This window comes from Podarcis pityusensis (assembly GCF_964106645.2).
Source record: "Podarcis pityusensis genome assembly, chromosome: 5".
NCBI classification, from domain to species: domain Eukaryota; kingdom Metazoa; phylum Chordata; class Lepidosauria; order Squamata; family Lacertidae; genus Podarcis; species Podarcis pityusensis.
In genome coordinates, this window is record NC_138032.1 from 30,375,367 (window position 1) to 30,393,040 (window position 17,674).

At 47.0% G+C, this 17,674-nt stretch overlaps 1 protein-coding gene across 1 annotated transcript in view; it reads left to right on the top strand.

Moving 5' to 3' along the window:
* Positions 1 to 3,922: 3,922 nt before the first annotated feature.
* Positions 3,923 to 17,674, top strand: part of FARSB (phenylalanyl-tRNA synthetase subunit beta) — a 41,088-nt gene continuing 27,336 nt past the window's right edge. The window contains exons 1-7 of the mRNA XM_081006927.1: positions 3,923 to 4,073; positions 5,332 to 5,387; positions 6,048 to 6,202; positions 13,641 to 13,713; positions 14,254 to 14,369; positions 15,594 to 15,744; positions 17,115 to 17,223. Coding sequence (XP_080863053.1) covers positions 4,016 to 4,073; positions 5,332 to 5,387; positions 6,048 to 6,202; positions 13,641 to 13,713; positions 14,254 to 14,369; positions 15,594 to 15,744; positions 17,115 to 17,223 — 718 coding nt within the window. The 5' untranslated portion in view covers positions 3,923 to 4,015. The remainder of the gene's footprint in view (positions 4,074 to 5,331; positions 5,388 to 6,047; positions 6,203 to 13,640; positions 13,714 to 14,253; positions 14,370 to 15,593; positions 15,745 to 17,114; positions 17,224 to 17,674) is intronic.

The window sequence follows — 17,674 nt, forward strand, 5'->3', positions numbered from 1 at the left end:
TTATTCCTTTTGGGTTAATAGGAAATTTGGGAAGACATGAGGTTTTGCAAGTTAGTTGCATTCTCCTTTGTGAACATTTTAAAAAGAAATATACATACGTAGCATTGGAACTATGTATTTACAGTTCCAAAATTGAAACAAAAAGCTTCTTTATCTTGATCCTTGGCTAATTTTATCAGTAGCAACTCAGTATACCTTAAACAATCTTCATCTGCATGATTCAGCCTACTTGCTTAAATGCTTTGCATGATGACCTAAGTTGGGTTCTTCCTGCTTCCATTCATTGTCACTTACGCAAGGACTCATGCTCACACACTTCCCCTCTGCTACTGATCCACAAACCTGTCCACAGCCAAGGCAGGGAATTACATTTGCTTCTTCCCCATTTTGACTCCTGACTTCTCCTCTGCATCTTCCCTTATGTGGGGCTAATAGACGTGGAATCTGGGGGGAAACCAATAGTTTGTGCTTTTTTAAAAAAACACACCCAATTCTGGTCTTCTTATGCTCTAAAAATGTCTTTTTGCATCAAGTGCCAGAATGTAGGTGGGAATGCAAATTCAAATTGAAAGCAATATAATGCAAATCAATAACAAAATATTGTGGCACCTTAAAGACTTAAGAAATTGATTATGGCAGAAGTGTTCATGGACTGGAGTCCATCAGATGTAACTGATGGAGTGGACTGGAGTCCACAGAAGCTTATCATGACATAATAAATTGAGTTGCAATGTCACTTGGTTGTGTTTGCTGCACCAGACGAACACCTCTGCCTCTACAAAAGTTTCTACAATGTGGTAATGACATCCAGACTCAATATATTCATTATGCGTCCAGTTCCTAATCTGACATGTGCAGTCCAACACAGATCTCTTTAGGTCAGAGGTGGGGAACCCATGGTCTTCCAAATATAACTGGACTACAATTCTCTTACATGTTGGGAACTGAAATACAGTGACCCCCAACTTACATGCATTTAACTTGTGTGCATTCAGCTTAACACACTTGGCAAAAAATGTTTTTTGTTTTTTAAAAAAAGGGGGGGGGTGCAGAAACAGGGCAGGTGTCCATGCAAAAAAAACCAACCTGGCAATTCCACATGCCACTGAACCCAATGTTTTTACTTTTTTGTGATTATGGCTTTAGGCGTTACCCCTGGAACGTAACCCCCACATAAACTGTGAGCTTGTGGTACAACAGCATTGAGGGGGGACAATTTCACCACCCCTCCTTTAGGACTGGGGCAGATAACAGTGAAATCTAAAGCCAAAAAATGGCAATCCTACTTTGTTTTCAGGGCATTCCTCAACAGGCTTACTCAGAAGTAACTGTTGCTGAGTTCAATTAGATTTCCTAGTAAACGTGTTTAGAATTGCAGCATTACTGTGGGGTAGGGGAAAGTAACAAACTACAGTTCAGTGGTAGAGCACCTGCGTTGCATGCATGTGGTCATAGGTTCAGTCCCCAGCAACTTCCCAAAAGGTTGGTGAAGTTCCCTGATTGAAATTGTAGAAATGTGCTGTCAGCATAGGCAATACTGAACCAGATGGAGCAATAATATTACTTACTCCATGAAAACAATAGGACTGTAGACTCGGCTGCAGAGCATTGCTTTGTGTGCAGAAGGTTCCAGGTTCAATCCCTGGTGTCTTCAGGTAGGGCTGGGATTGTTATCTTTGGAACCCTGGGGAGCTATTGTCAGTTTTGACAGTACTGAGCTGGTTGGATCAGTGGTCTGACTTGGTATATGGCAGATTCCTATGTTCCTTACAAACAAATCAAAATACTATCATGTTATAGCTTTGGGAATTCTGTTTCTTACAGTGATTGTGTTCCCCCAAATTGGAGAATTGGGGACCATCCTGCTCAATGTGGAAAAATCAGAACGAGAGTGTCCCCAACAGAGGGCTGTTCACTCTCTGCTTGAAGACCCCCAGTAAGGGAGTTCGTCCAATTTTTCTACAGAAAAGTTTTACATAGGAAAGAAAGAAATGTGTGTGTGTGTGTGTGTGTGTGTGTGTGTGTTGCAGCATGGTAAACCAGCACAGGCATAACAATTAAGACTTGTTCTTTGGGCTATGGATGAGATTTCTTGGTTATTTCCTGACACTGTGGCTCTCATTGTTATGAGATCAATCAAGGATGGAATAAGGAACAGAAAATGCTGAGACATGTTTCAGTCTTATGACTTTAATGCTACACTGATTGGTACCATTACAAACATATCCATCTCACAAAATAGTAGAAGCAAAGACCAAAGTTTGCACTCGTCCATCAAACTTGTTCTAATGCATTTTAAAGATTTGAATTTTCTGTGCCCCCCCCCCCCCAGTTGTCTGGCAAATGCTTCCTGCTGCAGGAGAGGAGAAATAAACTCTCCAGTGCTGTTGTCTCCATACATGGTGTGAAATGGGTGTGATGTGAAAGAGAGGCTGAGAGATACGCGGGTATTTTGTGGGGGGGGGGGAGGCGGGGAGCAACAAGTATGGTAAGAGAAGCAGACTGGCTTATGAGGGTTGTTATCTTGACATTGCAGGCTGGGCTGGAACTGAAGCTGAGTGGCATATGACAACCCTATAATGCAAGGTAAATGCAATGTCACCTGCTGCTAATACCCTCATGTGGTAGGTTGGAAGAGGGTTTTAAACCACTTTCTATTAAAGAGCCAGGGCTAGCCCTACCTTTAAGAGGAGTAGCTGGTGCTTTGGGGGTGGGAGAGAGAGTGGTGGCAAGTGGCTGGCCCTGTGCTCCCTAAGCTATCTTGCTGTGCTCAGGAGCCTGCTGCCCTGTCACCAGTGCCGACATAAGCATCAAATGCCAGTTCAGTTCAATCAGTTTCTATATGTAGAAATAGGTCCGTACGCAAGTGCACCATCTTGTTCTTCACTTTGAACACTAAATTCTATTGATTTGGCCCTGGGGCTGAGACTGAAGGTGGCTGACAGCAGCTGTCATATAAAAGTTTTAAAAACTATTGCTGGCTCCATTTTTCTGGTTGAAAGAGAACATTTCAGATACAGGATTCCACTGCAAATGCCTATCAGGACATAGACACTAGAACAAAAAAATGGTTCAGTAGCACCTTAGAGACCAACTGGGTATAAGCTTTCGTGTGCATGCACACTTCTTCAGATACGAAAGCTTATACCCAGAACAAACTTAGCTGATCTCTAAAGTGCTACTGGACCATTTTTAAATTTATTTCGACTGCGTCAGACCAACATGGCTACCTGCCTGAAACTAGAACAAATATAACAGGATATAGAGACGTTTCACGTGAATTCAGTTTGCTAACTAATAAAGGCTGCACACCTTTAGCCGCTGGCCTGGGAGTAAGCCCCGCTGAACTCGATGGGGCTTCCTTCCTAACAGACATGCCTAGGACCGCACGCTGTCAATCATCTGTACCCATCCCACAACCACGATGAAAACACACTGGGGTACAAAAGCAGTTAATGCATAAAGTTCAGCCAAAAGCAAAACACAGCAAAGTTAAATTAACAACTCCCTCGCAGCTCTCTGCTCCGCAGCCAGCACGCAGCTAAATGCAGATCCGGTTCGCTCTATACATTTGCACGCAGAGACAGACACGTTGCCTCACTTCCAGGCGGCGGAACTAAATGAGTCCGGAAGCCGAAGTGGGGGGGGGGGGCTGCCAATTCACTTCCAACCCTACATAGGTCTATGGGCAGAGCGCGTTGCTGATGCAAACGTTATTTAGTTGTCCTCATCTTGCCTGATCAAAGGTCACCCAAACAGCAGGCGAATTCCCATCTGCTGACGGAGGTGTCGCGATAATGATCTAGCCCCTCGACTATCTTCATGACAGCCCATGTATGCGCTTGGATAAGCCGGGCGAGCTGGGAGGAATCGGAGCGCCGCGGAGCGGATCAGGCACTGATTTAGACAGCGCTCGTTAAAGAAGGCCCGACCTGGCGAAAGGGCTTTGCTTGCAGGGGCGCGCTTGGCGCACGCGCAGTGAGGTGCTCTTGCCCCGTCGTCTCTTCTGCCGACCATGCCGACTGTCAGCGTGAAGCGGGATTTGCTTTTCCAAGCGCTGGGCAGGAGCTACAGTAAGTGCGGAACGGCGGGGGCCGAGGGTGGTGGTGGTGGTTCTCGCCCCAGCGGGGTTTGGGCATCCCTCGATGCCGAGGGAATCTAGGGAGACGAGCTGGGGGAAATGTGTCCAGGATCAGGCCTTGAAAGGCTGCTGGGGGTCCCTGGCAGGGAAAGGGAAAGCAGGGAAAGGACAGGCTCCTGCAGGTCTGTCGGTTGGTGTGGGGTCTGGAGAAGGGAGAGGCTGGGTCCTGGTGGGTGGGTTGTGCGTGTGCCCCAGTCAGCTGCCCAGAGTGGCTGGGGCAACCCAGCCAGATGTGTGGGGTGTAAATAATATATTTATTATTATTATTATTATTATTATTATTTATTTGTTAAGATGCCTTTAGCTTCGGGTCAGACTGAAATCGCAGGCGTGCCTCTACCTTTCATAGAAGGAATGAAAGAGGTTTGGTTCATTCATTCCACAGCCAAAGGAAGGAAGCATTGAATTCCTGGACTGGATCTGTTCCATAGCTGTCAATGTTTCCCTTTTTTAAGGGAAATTCCCTTATTCCGAATAGGATTCCTCTCAAGAAAAGGGAAAAGTTGACAGCTATGATCTGTTCATGCAACTGTAGGAGTTGGGAAAAGCAAAAGGCGTCTTGCCCAGCCCTTGTTCTCGTAGAATCATAGAACTATAGAGTTGGAATGGTCCCTGAGGGCCATCCAGTCCAGCCCCTTGCATTGCAAGCAGGCTCAACACCAGGGGTACTTTTCCCATCTTCTTATTTTGAGGTACCAGTGGTTGAAAATCACAGCTGTACATACTTGGAAGTAGGTCGTAGCTTCATGTGCCTTTTGTTGTTCTTTTAGATTCAGATTTGTTTATGGTAGCTGTGGGCTTTCCCATTCTATAATAGAAACTGCACAGGTAGTAAATGTAATTAGCACAATGAAGAGGGAAAGAGGTATAATATAGAGTGTGAAAAGGGCTAGATGAGGAACACAAATGGGAGGTTATATGTAGCTGATAAGCATACTTGTCAACTGGCAATTAGTAACCATATGTTAAATTACTATGCTAGGAAGCACAAAGAGAGATACTATACCAAGTTGCAAAATGATATGTATGGATTACGTATAGATACCTTCAATGTTTTAAGGTAGGAGTGGGAAGTTAGATACTTTGCAACCGAGCAGGTGAAATCAGTTACCCTTTTCAAGGACTGAACCATTTTGACTTACTGTAAATATTAGCACATGCCAGAATTAATGAAACAAATTCCTTTCCAGCGGATGAAGAATTTGATGAACTATGCTTTGAGTTTGGATTGGAACTTGATGAAATTGTAAGTAATTATTTTTATTAACATATCTACTTGCAAAGACATTTAATTTATGGCATTTGTTGTGTAATCCAGCTGCCATGCTACAAAACTTTATTCCTGAATATTTAGGACCCTCTTCAATGAACAGCCTACTAGTATAGTGAAACTATACTTTTAGTACTTTTTATTCCATATAATATTTCCTAAGTTCAGGCTGTAGTTGAACTTGATTATAGTAAGTTAATGACTAAAAGTTCCTCCAAATGGTGAGGTCTGAAAAACCAGTCTGTACAGTATTATTCTTTTGCTGTCAAACTTAATAGTGTGTTAATGAGTAATGACTGCAATTAGTTGTCAGTAGAATTTATAGACTTCTTTTTTAAAAAAGGTCTTTGGCTTGTCACTGTTATGTAGTTGCTTCACTATACAAATTTTGCTAAAATATAGTTGTAACATATTTGGTATTCTGAGTAAAAGTAGTTAGGGTTGTGCTGTCAAACATTTGTATGTCTCTGGCTGGTATAGACAACCATTTCTTTTTAAAACTTCAGTACAACTGTGTTTTATTAGTGATCTGCATGTTTGTATGAAAGTCACATTAACCAAACTCATTTTATTTTTCCATATATGTATTACTGATTTCAAAACAGTTTCCTGTGAAGTATGCTTGTTTCATTTCAGACTTCTGAGAAGGAAATAATAAGCAAAGAGAAAGGTGGTGAAAAGGCTGAGGGTGCATCAGAAATCATTCTCTATAAAATTGATGTTCCTGCTAACCGATATGACCTTCTTTGCTTGGAAGGTCTCGTCAGAGGACTTCAGGTCTTTAAAGAAAGGTACCTTAGTATTTGGAGATGTTGCAAACCTGTTTTATTGGTTTACTAATAAGGGCTGAGGTAAAACACTTCCATTTGTTCTATTCCTGAACAGCATTTGTGTAACTAGGCCGTAGATGCTGAAGTTTCTAAAGCAAGTAAAGCATATCTACAGAGCACTCCAAATGCACTGCAATGCGTTAGGAAGCAAGAGTATTGACTTGCACACATACTCTTAAGTCCAACTCACACTATTTTCTAATGTTTTCAAGGAAAAGTTGAGTATTATTAGAAACTTGGTGATTTTACTCTGTTGTTCTATTTGTTTTATGTAACTTGTGTTTGCATTCATTGGATATCTGTTTATATTTGAGCAACATTTTCCTGCAAAATAATGTGTTGATAGTAGCACCCATTATATCTTACACACATTTCCTCAGCCACTTATTGAATCCAGTAAGACTTACTCTCTAATCATAGAATGATAGAATTGTAGAGCTGGAAAAGACCCCAGGAGTCATCTAGTTCAATCCCCTGAAATGTAGGTGTCAGGGGTTCAGGAGCAGAGGCAAGGGCAAGGGAGGAAACAGAGAGCGAGGGGGAGGAGGCAGAAGAAAAGATGAGTGATGACGACGACCCGAGATCTCCGAGTCTTTCCAGTGAATCAGAAGATTCACAGAAAGGAGCACCAGTGGCCAGGGCAAGGGGGGAGCCTAGGGGGACACCCCAGGAAGATAGAGCCAGAGGGGACTCAGAGGGGAGCAGTTGGAAATCGGGACCAGCGTCACCGCCAGAGAGCAGGGAAGAGGAAGGGCGCCAGGGATCAAGCGCTGGCAGCTCACAACAGGGGGGAGGGCACGAGTCAGGAGTGGCCACACCTCCATCGGGGAGCGAAGAAACGGTCAGACGGAAGGTGGAAGGTTGGGCGCGCGCGACAAGTTCAAATGCACAGGAAGGTGGCGCAGTAGGCAGCCCGGAAAGGGAGCCAGGTCCTAAAGCCCGCCGAAAGGAGGGAGAAGAGTCAGGGGGGTCAGCGTCAGAGGAATCCCGGAAGGAAGAGACCCCGGGGGGCAGAGGGACCCAGAGAAGAACAGTCAGGCGGAAAAGGTGGAGCAAGGCTAGGATATTAAGTTGGTGTACAAGGGGCGGAGACTCAGATGGAGCTTCGCCGATCTAACCATGAGACGTAGAGTTGCACGCAGCAGCTTGAGAATGGAAACTGTAACTCAATAAAGACTTTTATTTAATGATCGCTGGCTAGCGTGATCCTCTGTGAGCTAGGATCTGGAAGCAGCTCTGACAGTAAGCTCCATCCCTAGATTGTGGGCATCTACGTCCTCGCGGAGAGGAGAGAAAGCGGGTGCCTACTAGCGAGCTCACGAACGGCAGACAACATGACGGCCGAACAGCAGATAGTGGAACTCAGAGAAGCAGTGACACGACTGAATGCCGAGGCTCTTGCATCCAGGAAGAGAGAGGAGGACGCAGCTGCCGCCTACAGGGATCTCCAGGTCAGGTTGGAAGTGCTTACGAAGCAAGGGCAACTGACACCCAAACCGGAGGGGATTGGGTTGGGGAGACGAACAGGCGGTCTGGTCTCTCACTTCGATGGGAATTTGCAACAGTACCCCAACTTTAGAGCAGATGTAATGTGTGCACTGCAACTGCTGAACAAAGACTTTAGAGATGAGCAAGAGAAGGTGGGATTCATCATGTCCCATTTGCATGGAGATGCTAAAGCATGGCTGCGCAATTTGTGGAGAGATAAGGATCCGGCGCTCCAAAATGCGGATGCCTTTATTAAAGCGATGGATGGGTGCTTTTTATCAAGCATTGACGTGGATCTTGCTCGGCAGGAGATACATGGACTGAAGCAAGGGAGGGCCAGCGTAAGGCAGTACCATGCCCGCTTTTTCGCTTTGGTCAGTGCCCTGGAATGGGACAGAGATTCGGCTCCTGTAAGAGACCTGTTTTGGGAGGGATTGCACGGCTCGGTTAAAGATGAAATTGCGAGGGGGGAGAGACCCCGGACCACGCAGGAGATCGTTCAGAGGGCGCTGGCGGTGGGGGTGCGGCTGGAAGGACGTCCGTGGAGCAGGGACGAAGGGCGTGGAGGGCGCGAACCAGCCAGGGGCTCCTCCTTCCTTCCCAGAGAAGCAGCGCGTGCGCAATCCACGCCTCCGCCAGGAGGAGGAGCGGAACCTATGGAGGTTGGAGGTGCAAGGGCTCAGTCAGCAGCCAGAGCCCTAGCACCGGCAGCAGTGAAAGCGAAGCCTCCTAGAGGGAACAGGAAGTGTTACATCTGCGATGATCCACAGCATATGGCGAAAGAGTGTCCCCAGAGGCTCCACAAGCACACTGCAGCCTCAGCAATGGTAACTGCAGCAACGCAGCAAGGACAACCACAGCAGGGAAACGAAGGAGTCTGGTTGGAAGAAGAGGCACTGGGGCCCAGCCAGACGTGTCAGTGAAGCAGTCCCCAGAGATTTTACAGCCCATGGACCCCCTCCCGCCCAAACCGGTAGTGAAGCTCACCGCGTCGCTCCAGCTGCCCAATGGAATCACCATGGACGTGCCAATCACCATTGACTCCGGAAGCAATGCGGACTTTATAGGGCAGGACTTTGTCGACCGGCACGCTATACAGTTGCTGCCTGCCACGCTGCCCCTGCAGGTTGTCACGGTGGATGGCAGGGAGCTGCTAGGGGGGCAAGTGGTGAAGCAGACGCCACCAATGGTGATGCGACTTGGGAATCACAGGGAAATCATCAGCTTCAATGTCACTCAACTATCGGACACGCCCATTGTATTGGGCATGAGTTGGCTGGACAAGCACAGCCCGACGCTGGCTTGGTACCAGAGGCAGCTGACCTTCAGCTCTTCCTTTTGCGCTGAACACTGCATCGTGCCCAGGCAGGAAGGAGGGGAAGAGGAGTCACAGCTGCAGCTAGGCACGCTGCAAGCGGTTCCCCACAAGTACGCGGAATTTTTGGAGGTTTTCTGCGAGAAGGAGGCAGACAGGCTACCCCCCCACAGACCATATGACTGCAAAATTGACCTGCTGCCGGGGGCGGCGCTGCCCAAAGGGAAGCTGTATTCCATGTCTGAGGACGAACTGCAGGAACTCAAAGAGTTCATAGATCATAATTTGGAGCGCGGTTTCATCCGAGAGTCCAAGGCAGCGGGGGGCAGTCCGGTATTCTTTGTTAAGAAGCGGGACACGCCCCAAAAAAGACTTGTAGTGGACTTTCGCATCTTGAACAGTGTGACCAAGCCATCGGACTTCCCCATGCCCCGAATCGACGACCTCCTCGCAAAGGTACGGAAGGGCAGAGTGTTCACCAAGTTGGACCTGCGAGGGGCATACAACCTCATTCGCATGCGGGAAGGAGATGAGTGGAAGACAGCCATGTTCACGCCCCTGGGCACCTACGAATATAGAGTTATGCCTTTTGGATTGCAAAATGGCTCCCACGTTTTTCAAGCTTTCATGCATCACGTGTTGGCGGGGCTCCTCTACAAGACGTGCGTCTGTTTCTTGGATGACATCCTGATCTTTTCGGAATCGCAGCAGGAGCATGACAGACACGTCAAGGAAGTGCTGAGCAGGCTACAGCAACATAGGCTTTACGCCAAGCTGGAGAAGTGCCAATTCGACGTGACGGAGGTGGATTTCCTGGGCTACAAGTTGTCTGATAAAGGGCTCGCCATGGACAGCGCCAAGGTCCGAGCAGTGTTGGATTGGAAAAGCCCACGCAACCGGAAGGAGGTCCAACGGTTTGTCGGCTTCGCGAACTTCTATCGCAAGTTTATCAAAGGCTTTGCGATGCAGACAGCGGCCATCACGGACACGCTCAGCTCCAAGAAAAAGAAGTTCATCTGGACAGAGCAGGCGGAGCAGTCCTTTCAGGCACTCAAGCGTCTCTTCGCGTCGGAAGAGCAGCTGCTTCATGTCAACCCCAGCAGGCCGATGAGGGTGGAGACAGACGCTTCAGACAGAGCCGTGGGAGCAGTCCTGCTGCAGAAAGACCCGCAGGGGGTTTGGAGGCCGGGAGCATTTTACTCAAGGAAGCTCAACAAGTCCGAACAGAACTACACCATCTGGGACAGGGAGTTGCTGGCCATTCATGCAGCGTTCAAAGCGTGGAGGCACTTCCTGATCGGCGCCAAGCACACGGTGCAGGTCTGCACGGACCACAAGAATCTAGAGCACTGGCGCACGGCACAGTTCCTGAACCAGAGGCAGATACGTTGGGCTGAGTTCTTTGCGAATTTCGACTTCCGAATAGAATATGTCCCGGGGGACACCAACATCATGGCGGATGCTCTCTCCCGTAAGCCACAGTATCTGGAGGAGGCAACGCCAGCGGCCGCCATGCACATCTTCGCACCGACAGTGTGGGCGTGCGCGGCGGCAACAGTTGACCTGGATGCGGTGCGACGAGCGTTGCAGGATGACTCCTTCGCGCAAGCAAAGATGGCAGAGGTGCACAGGGGCACGGCAGCGACCGACGAGTTCCAGCTGCGAGATGGTTTGCTCATCCGTAAAGGGGCCATCTACGTGCCGGGAGACGAACTTCGCGCCAAGGTACTGCAGCAGCTGCACGACGCGCCCACTGCCGGGCACTTTGGCAAGGAGAAGACGGTGGAATTAGTAGCCAGAGACTTCTGGTGGCCCGGAATGAGAGGGGAAGTCGCGGACTACGTGGCGAGGTGTGACACCTGCCAGAGGGCCAAACCAGTGCACAGACCGCCGGCCGGACTGCTGGAACCGCTGCAAACTCCGTTCGAACCATGGGAGAGAGTGGCCCTGGACTTTGTCACGGATCTGCCCAGCTCGAGGGGCAAGACGGCTGTGCTGGTGGTGGTGGACTTGTTCTCCAAGATGGCACATTTCATTCCGTGTGCGAAGGTGGCCACGGCGGAACAAACCGCCAAACTGTTCATAGACCACGTGTTCAAGGTTCACGGTCTGCCGCGGTCTATTCTGTCCGACCGAGGGCGACAGTTCATCTCGAACTTCTGGCAGAGGCTGATGGGCTTCCTGAACGTCAAGATCAACCTGGCGTCGGCTAGACACCCGCAGACCAACGGGCAAGCGGAGCGGGTCAATGCCATCATGCAGCAGTACCTGAGATGTTATGCGAATCAACAGCCTGCGACGTGGGTGGATTACCTGCCTCTCGCCGAGTTCGCCTACAACAACACGAAGCACGTGTCCACGGGGGTCACGCCGTTCTTCGCCAACAACGGGAGGCACCCCAGAACCTTCCCGGGACTGGAAAGAATGGGGGAGGGGGAGCCGCAGACAGCAGATGCGTTCGCGTCGGAGTTGCAGGAGGTCCACGATCAGCTGCGGCGGCACCTGGAGCTGGCTAAACACGCATACAAGGTACAAGCGGACAAACACAGAAGGGTTGGCGAAGAGATCCATGTGGGAGACTGGGTCTGGTTAGCAGCCCACGCAGTGCCGGCCAGGTCGTTGGCGAAGAAGAAACTAGGGCATAAACAACTGGGGCCCTACCAAGTCGAAGAACAGGTCAACCCGGTGGCTTTCAGGCTGGCTCTTCCGGAGGGTTCCAGAATGCATCCGGTGTTCCACAGATCGGTGCTCACTCCCTACAAGGCACCTCACAGGTTTCAGGAACCAGGAACGGCACCGGGTCCGCTCCGAGAGAGAACCGGGCAAGGGGGAGTGGCACAGGAGGAGCGCATCAACGAAGTCACGGAGATTTTGGACTCCAGATGGGGGGAAGAGGGGGTAGAATACCTTCTCGCCAAGGAGGGCACCCCGGCCAGTGCCAACAGCTGGGTGCCGGGCTACGCTTTAGACGAACCTCTGCTCAAAGAAGAGTTTCATGCCCTCTTCCCACACAGGCCAATGCCAGCAGACTTTTTCGACGACTGGCTTTTCACGCCCACGCTTTCAGCCAGCACGTTCCGGGGGTTCGACTCGGACGAGGAACCGACACGAGACGCCCGTTCCCCGGAGGGGTCACCCTCGGGATCTGCTTCAGAACCCTCGTATTGGTGGGATGATCGACCAGAGGAGCAGTTCCGCAGAAGGTGGCTGGAGGGTCCAGGACGAGCAACGTCTCCAGAAGGCAACGAGGGAGAGATGGACATGGACGTTTTCGGGGACGACCCGGGTTTCGAGCACGGCGGCACAGAGATGGAAGCGGAGGTGACCGTCGTCAACGAGAGCAGGGAGGAAGAACCGGAAGACTTCGGATGGCGGCCCGCCACGGGAAGCGAACTGTATCCGACATTCGTCCCCCTGACACAGCAGCACCCAGATCCCGCACCGGAAGGAGGGGAGGGGGGAAGAGGGGGCTTCGAGGGGGGGATGGATGTCAGGGGTTCAGGAGCAGAGGCAAGGGCAAGGGAGGAAACAGAGAGCGAGGGGGAGGAGGCAGAAGAAAAGATGAGTGATGACGACGACCCGAGATCTCCGAGTCTTTCCAGTGAATCAGAAGATTCACAGAAAGGAGCACCAGTGGCCAGGGCAAGGGGGGAGCCTAGGGGGACACCCCAGGAAGATAGAGCCAGAGGGGACTCAGAGGGGAGCAGTTGGAAATCGGGACCAGCGTCACCGCCAGAGAGCAGGGAAGAGGAAGGGCGCCAGGGATCAAGCGCTGGCAGCTCACAACAGGGGGGAGGGCACGAGTCAGGAGTGGCCACACCTCCATCGGGGAGCGAAGAAACGGTCAGACGGAAGGTGGAAGGTTGGGCGCGCGCGACAAGTTCAAATGCACAGGAAGGTGGCGCAGTAGGCAGCCCGGAAAGGGAGCCAGGTCCTAAAGCCCGCCGAAAGGAGGGAGAAGAGTCAGGGGGGTCAGCGTCAGAGGAATCCCGGAAGGAAGAGACCCCGGGGGGCAGAGGGACCCAGAGAAGAACAGTCAGGCGGAAAAGGTGGAGCAAGGCTAGGATATTAAGTTGGTGTACAAGGGGCGGAGACTCAGATGGAGCTTCGCCGATCTAACCATGAGACGTAGAGTTGCACGCAGCAGCTTGAGAATGGAAACTGTAACTCAATAAAGACTTTTATTTAATGATCGCTGGCTAGCGTGATCCTCTGTGAGCTAGGATCTGGAAGCAGCTCTGACAGTAGGAATCTCAACTAAAGCATCCATGATGGATGGGCACCCAACCTCTGCACTTTAATACTTTCTAGCAAAAAAAGGTACCAACTGTTTCCAGTTGTGTTTAGATGCTTTAAAATATTGAATAACACTTAAAGTTTGGTTCTATTTATAATATTTAAGGCACAGACTGGCTCTTGTCCTATGTGCATGTGTATGCACAGCTGACTAGAAGGTGGCAGAAGGGAGTTCCGTATTTAGGAGTTGCATATGTTGTTTGGAGAACAACACGGATCCATGGTTCAGTGCTGTTACTTTTTTTTGGTATATGTGTTAAAATTGTTCTTGAATGTTAATCTCAATGCTTAATATTTTAGAATTAGGGCTCCAAGATACAAGAAGATCACACCACCTAATGGTGAAATTCAAAAGCTGACCATCACTGAAGAGGTAAATAAAACACAACTACATCTCAACATAACACTTCAATGAATATTTGTCATAAGTGATGATGATGGGGCCTCTCTTTAGGAATTCTGAAGTCTATGCTTTATTGGATTTAAAGTAAAATTTGGTGTTAGCCGTACTAAGGCTTTTGGTCACCATGTGTGTCTTCAGGAATATATGCATGTGAGAGGACAAATTAATCTGGATGTCATTTACTGTGAATATTGGCACAGTTTAAACCCCAAGCAAGGAGTTTGTACTGTCTCAGTGAAATGTTCCCTTGATAAAAAGCAAATGTAAAGCATCCTTGAGGGATCCCAGAGCTCATTCCGTGGTTCTTTGGATCCTGGTCAATCTTTTCTTGCTCCTAGGTAGAGTTTCATGATAGACTATGGTAATTTTTTCTTTGTGGAGTCCACCCCCCAAAGTGAAAATTAATTGCAAGATATTCTGTGTTTTGGGATCGCTTTCTAGTGGCACAATAGAACCCACCCCGCTTTGTCAAATTCCCTAATCTTCGTAATGCACCCTTACACATTGCAGACTACTCAAGTCCGTCCTTATGCTGTGGCTGCAGTGCTTCGTAATATAACTCTTGACAAGAACCGCTATGATAGCCTTATTGATCTACAAGAAAAATTACATCAAAATATATGCAGGTTAGTTGGCAAATCAAATCAAATCCGTTTATTGTGAGGACCATGCCTGTACACAAACATCAACACATCAATAGTTAAAAAATATTAAAATTCATTACATACTACGCCAACAAAACCTTCATCCCACAAAATAGAAAGAGAGGGAAAACAAGCAACGAGTTAAACAGACGATGAAGGGGTCTTTACATTGTCATCCATAAATCTTTCCCTGGCTTTCATGGCCTTCATCACAAAAACCGCTACCACATGGGTAATATGTGGGTTTGCACAGGTTAGTTGGCAATAATGCATACAGTTGAACAAATTACATTGTTGTTGTTTTAAATGATGAATTATCAGTCATTGGCAGCATTCACACATTGTGTAAAACCATATTTAAGCTTCACTATAATGTAAAGGCGGACACACATCAATCTTGTGTACAGTGTGCAAATCACTGCTGCTTCACTCCTCCCTTGCCATGTTTCTGGGAGCTACATCATGGTTTGGTTTGACATTAACACCCAATCCTGAGCTCACAATTTGTTTTCCTCAAGCAAGCCAGGAGCAGTAAGTCAAGAACAAATGGTTGCTACTGCTTATGGTATAGTCAGAGAGAGAGAAAAAAGCCATGAGCCTGGGTTCAGATACAGTGCTGCCTCACAGCAGCAAGAGTGGGGGACGAGCAACTGGATCAATCTCTTGGAAAAGTTCTGATTGAAGAAGAAGGTGGTCTTTTATGTTTTCATTATATTTTAAAGCAATTAGCTATTTTTTAAAAAAATCAAGGCTAATTGGAGAAGCTTCTTGGATAAATCTTTTTTTTAATGGTCTCTTTTGATATGCATATTATTGTGTAACATTGAAGGCTGTTTAAGACAGCTGGACCACTGAGCAGAAGTGATTTAATATTTCTATAAAGATGATTTATTTATTTATTTATAACCCACCCATCTGGCTGGGTTTCCCCAGCCACTCTGGGCGGTTCCCAACCGAATATTAAAAACACAATACAGCATTAAACATTAAAAACTTCTCCAAACAGGGCTGCCTTCAGATGTCTTTTAAAAGTCAGATAGTTGCTTATTTCCTTGACATATGCTGGGAGGGCATTCCAAAGGGCAGGTGCCACTACTGAGAAGGCCCTCTGCCTGGTTCCCCTCTGTGGTATCTGTATATTTTAATGAGGAATTTCAGGAGTGGGTGGAATCTTCATTGCTAATTTGTCTTGTTTTCATTTTATAGGAAAAGATCATTGGTAGCAATTGGTACCCATGATCTTGACACAATCTCTGGCCCATTTACATACACAGCTAAGCCACCATCTGAAATTAAATTCAAACCTTTGAATCAGGACAAGGAATACAATGCTTCTGAAATCATGGATCTGTACAGGGTAGGTGACTACAAATCTATAAGATGTATCTTTAGGAAAAATGCAGGTCTAGAGACACATTGTTCACAGTCTAGAATAGGGTGGTCTGTGAGGCCTTTTTTGCCAGCACTCAGCGGCATTCAAGAAAAAAAAAATTAAAGCATTTAAAATATATTTTTGTATCATTCATGAAAGCACATTTATTTGTGTATTTAATTTGTTTAATAAATTAACTATATTGTTACATGTGTATGTTTGTACACACACAATATTATTCATGTATATTAATATTACATATATTGTGAGCTTTTTAATTTATGATATGGAAATTTAATCCAGTGTGTGTTGAACTACTCTTGTGGCCCACTTGGTATGAAAATTTGGACTGCCCTAATTTGGAAGATCATGCAACTAGTTCTCTGTGTACAATGAGATTTAACCCCCCCCCCCCATTAGCTCCCCATACTACATAGGAAACCAGTTTTGGAACTGATAGGGAGTTTAAGAAAAATATGACTGAAGCAAAATACATGGAAGCACTTTACATTGGTGAACCAAACATCATAATGATGCTCAATTCACATTTTTTCCTCTGGAGAAACTTAAGCATATGTTTTTTTCTTCTTTTTTGTCCTGGGAATGAAACACATCTGTTAGAAGCAGCAGTGTTATGTTTTACGTTTGTTTAAATAATATCATGCTGCTACAACCGCAGGATGATACTGTGGGAATGTTCAGGGATGCAGGAGAGGATATATTGTTTGATTATATCCTTATCCAACTTGTGTTAACAAGTTCCACAATTTCAGCAGAGTAACATTCCGCTCTTTTAAATTTGCAGTGGGTGCGTTTTGCTCAGGCTCGCTAAAGCCTCTATAATAACTGTTCTGGTATTTTCCCCTTATTCCCTCATAAAATATAAGACACGACAGTCTTCTATAAAAGTATAAAAAGAGTTTACTCACATTCTGTTCACAATCAGATCCCAGAAGGCAGACTTAGCTTAGAAAAGTAACATACACTTGGAAACTATTCCATAAGAAGACAGTCCCTCTTGGCTGGAAGCCAAGAGGGCATCTTTGGCTAAGTAGTTGTTGCTTCTTTGATGCATGTGGTGAAAGAGAGAGAGATGGCTGCCCTGCCCTGTGGTTTTGTCATTACCTGCACAGGTGAGGCCACACCCACCTCTAGTTACATGCAGAGGAAGTCTGTCCCAGCCCAGAAGGAAACAGGAAGTTTACCTGCTGGCTGGACAATCATTCCTCCCCATGCGCAAACATGTTCACTCTAGGAATATTGTACTTGACTGCTCCTGTGTTTCACATCCCACAGATACCTTGCAGTAACTGTTTAGGAAAGAAATGTAAATATTTCTGCTTTATTTGTTTTAGACGGATAGTCATCTGAGGCATTATCTACACATTATTGAAAATGAACCCCTTTACCCAGTTATCTATGATAGGAATGGTGTTGTGCTTTCAATGCCACCGATAATTAATGGTAAGATTGTGCTTTTCTTATTTTGTGTTTATTTAGTATTGTCTATCTGCTACCTCATGACTTTCTTCTTCTGTTAGGGTCTGGTGAAGTTCATTATTTTGCTTATACCAATACAGTTATGATATTACCTCTTTGCTGAAACCTGTGTTGCATAGTAACCTTTTCTGTTTTTGAGAGTGTTTTTAATCTATTCTCACGGTCTGATTCTCTCAAATCTATATTAAAAGAAGAATATTAGCTCTGTTTTAAAAGTGTAGAAATCTGAGAAAATGAAATGTAGATTGTAAATGTGTAACAAAGTGTTGTTCAGAAATGTACATATTACCTCAGTATGCCTGTCAGGACCAAATTGTAACTCTAATTTCAGTGTTGAGGTGAAGTCTTTGCTGTATGGGGGAAGAAATTGGCAAGGTCTAGAAGCCTGCCCATATTTTAAATAAAAGCACTCCTG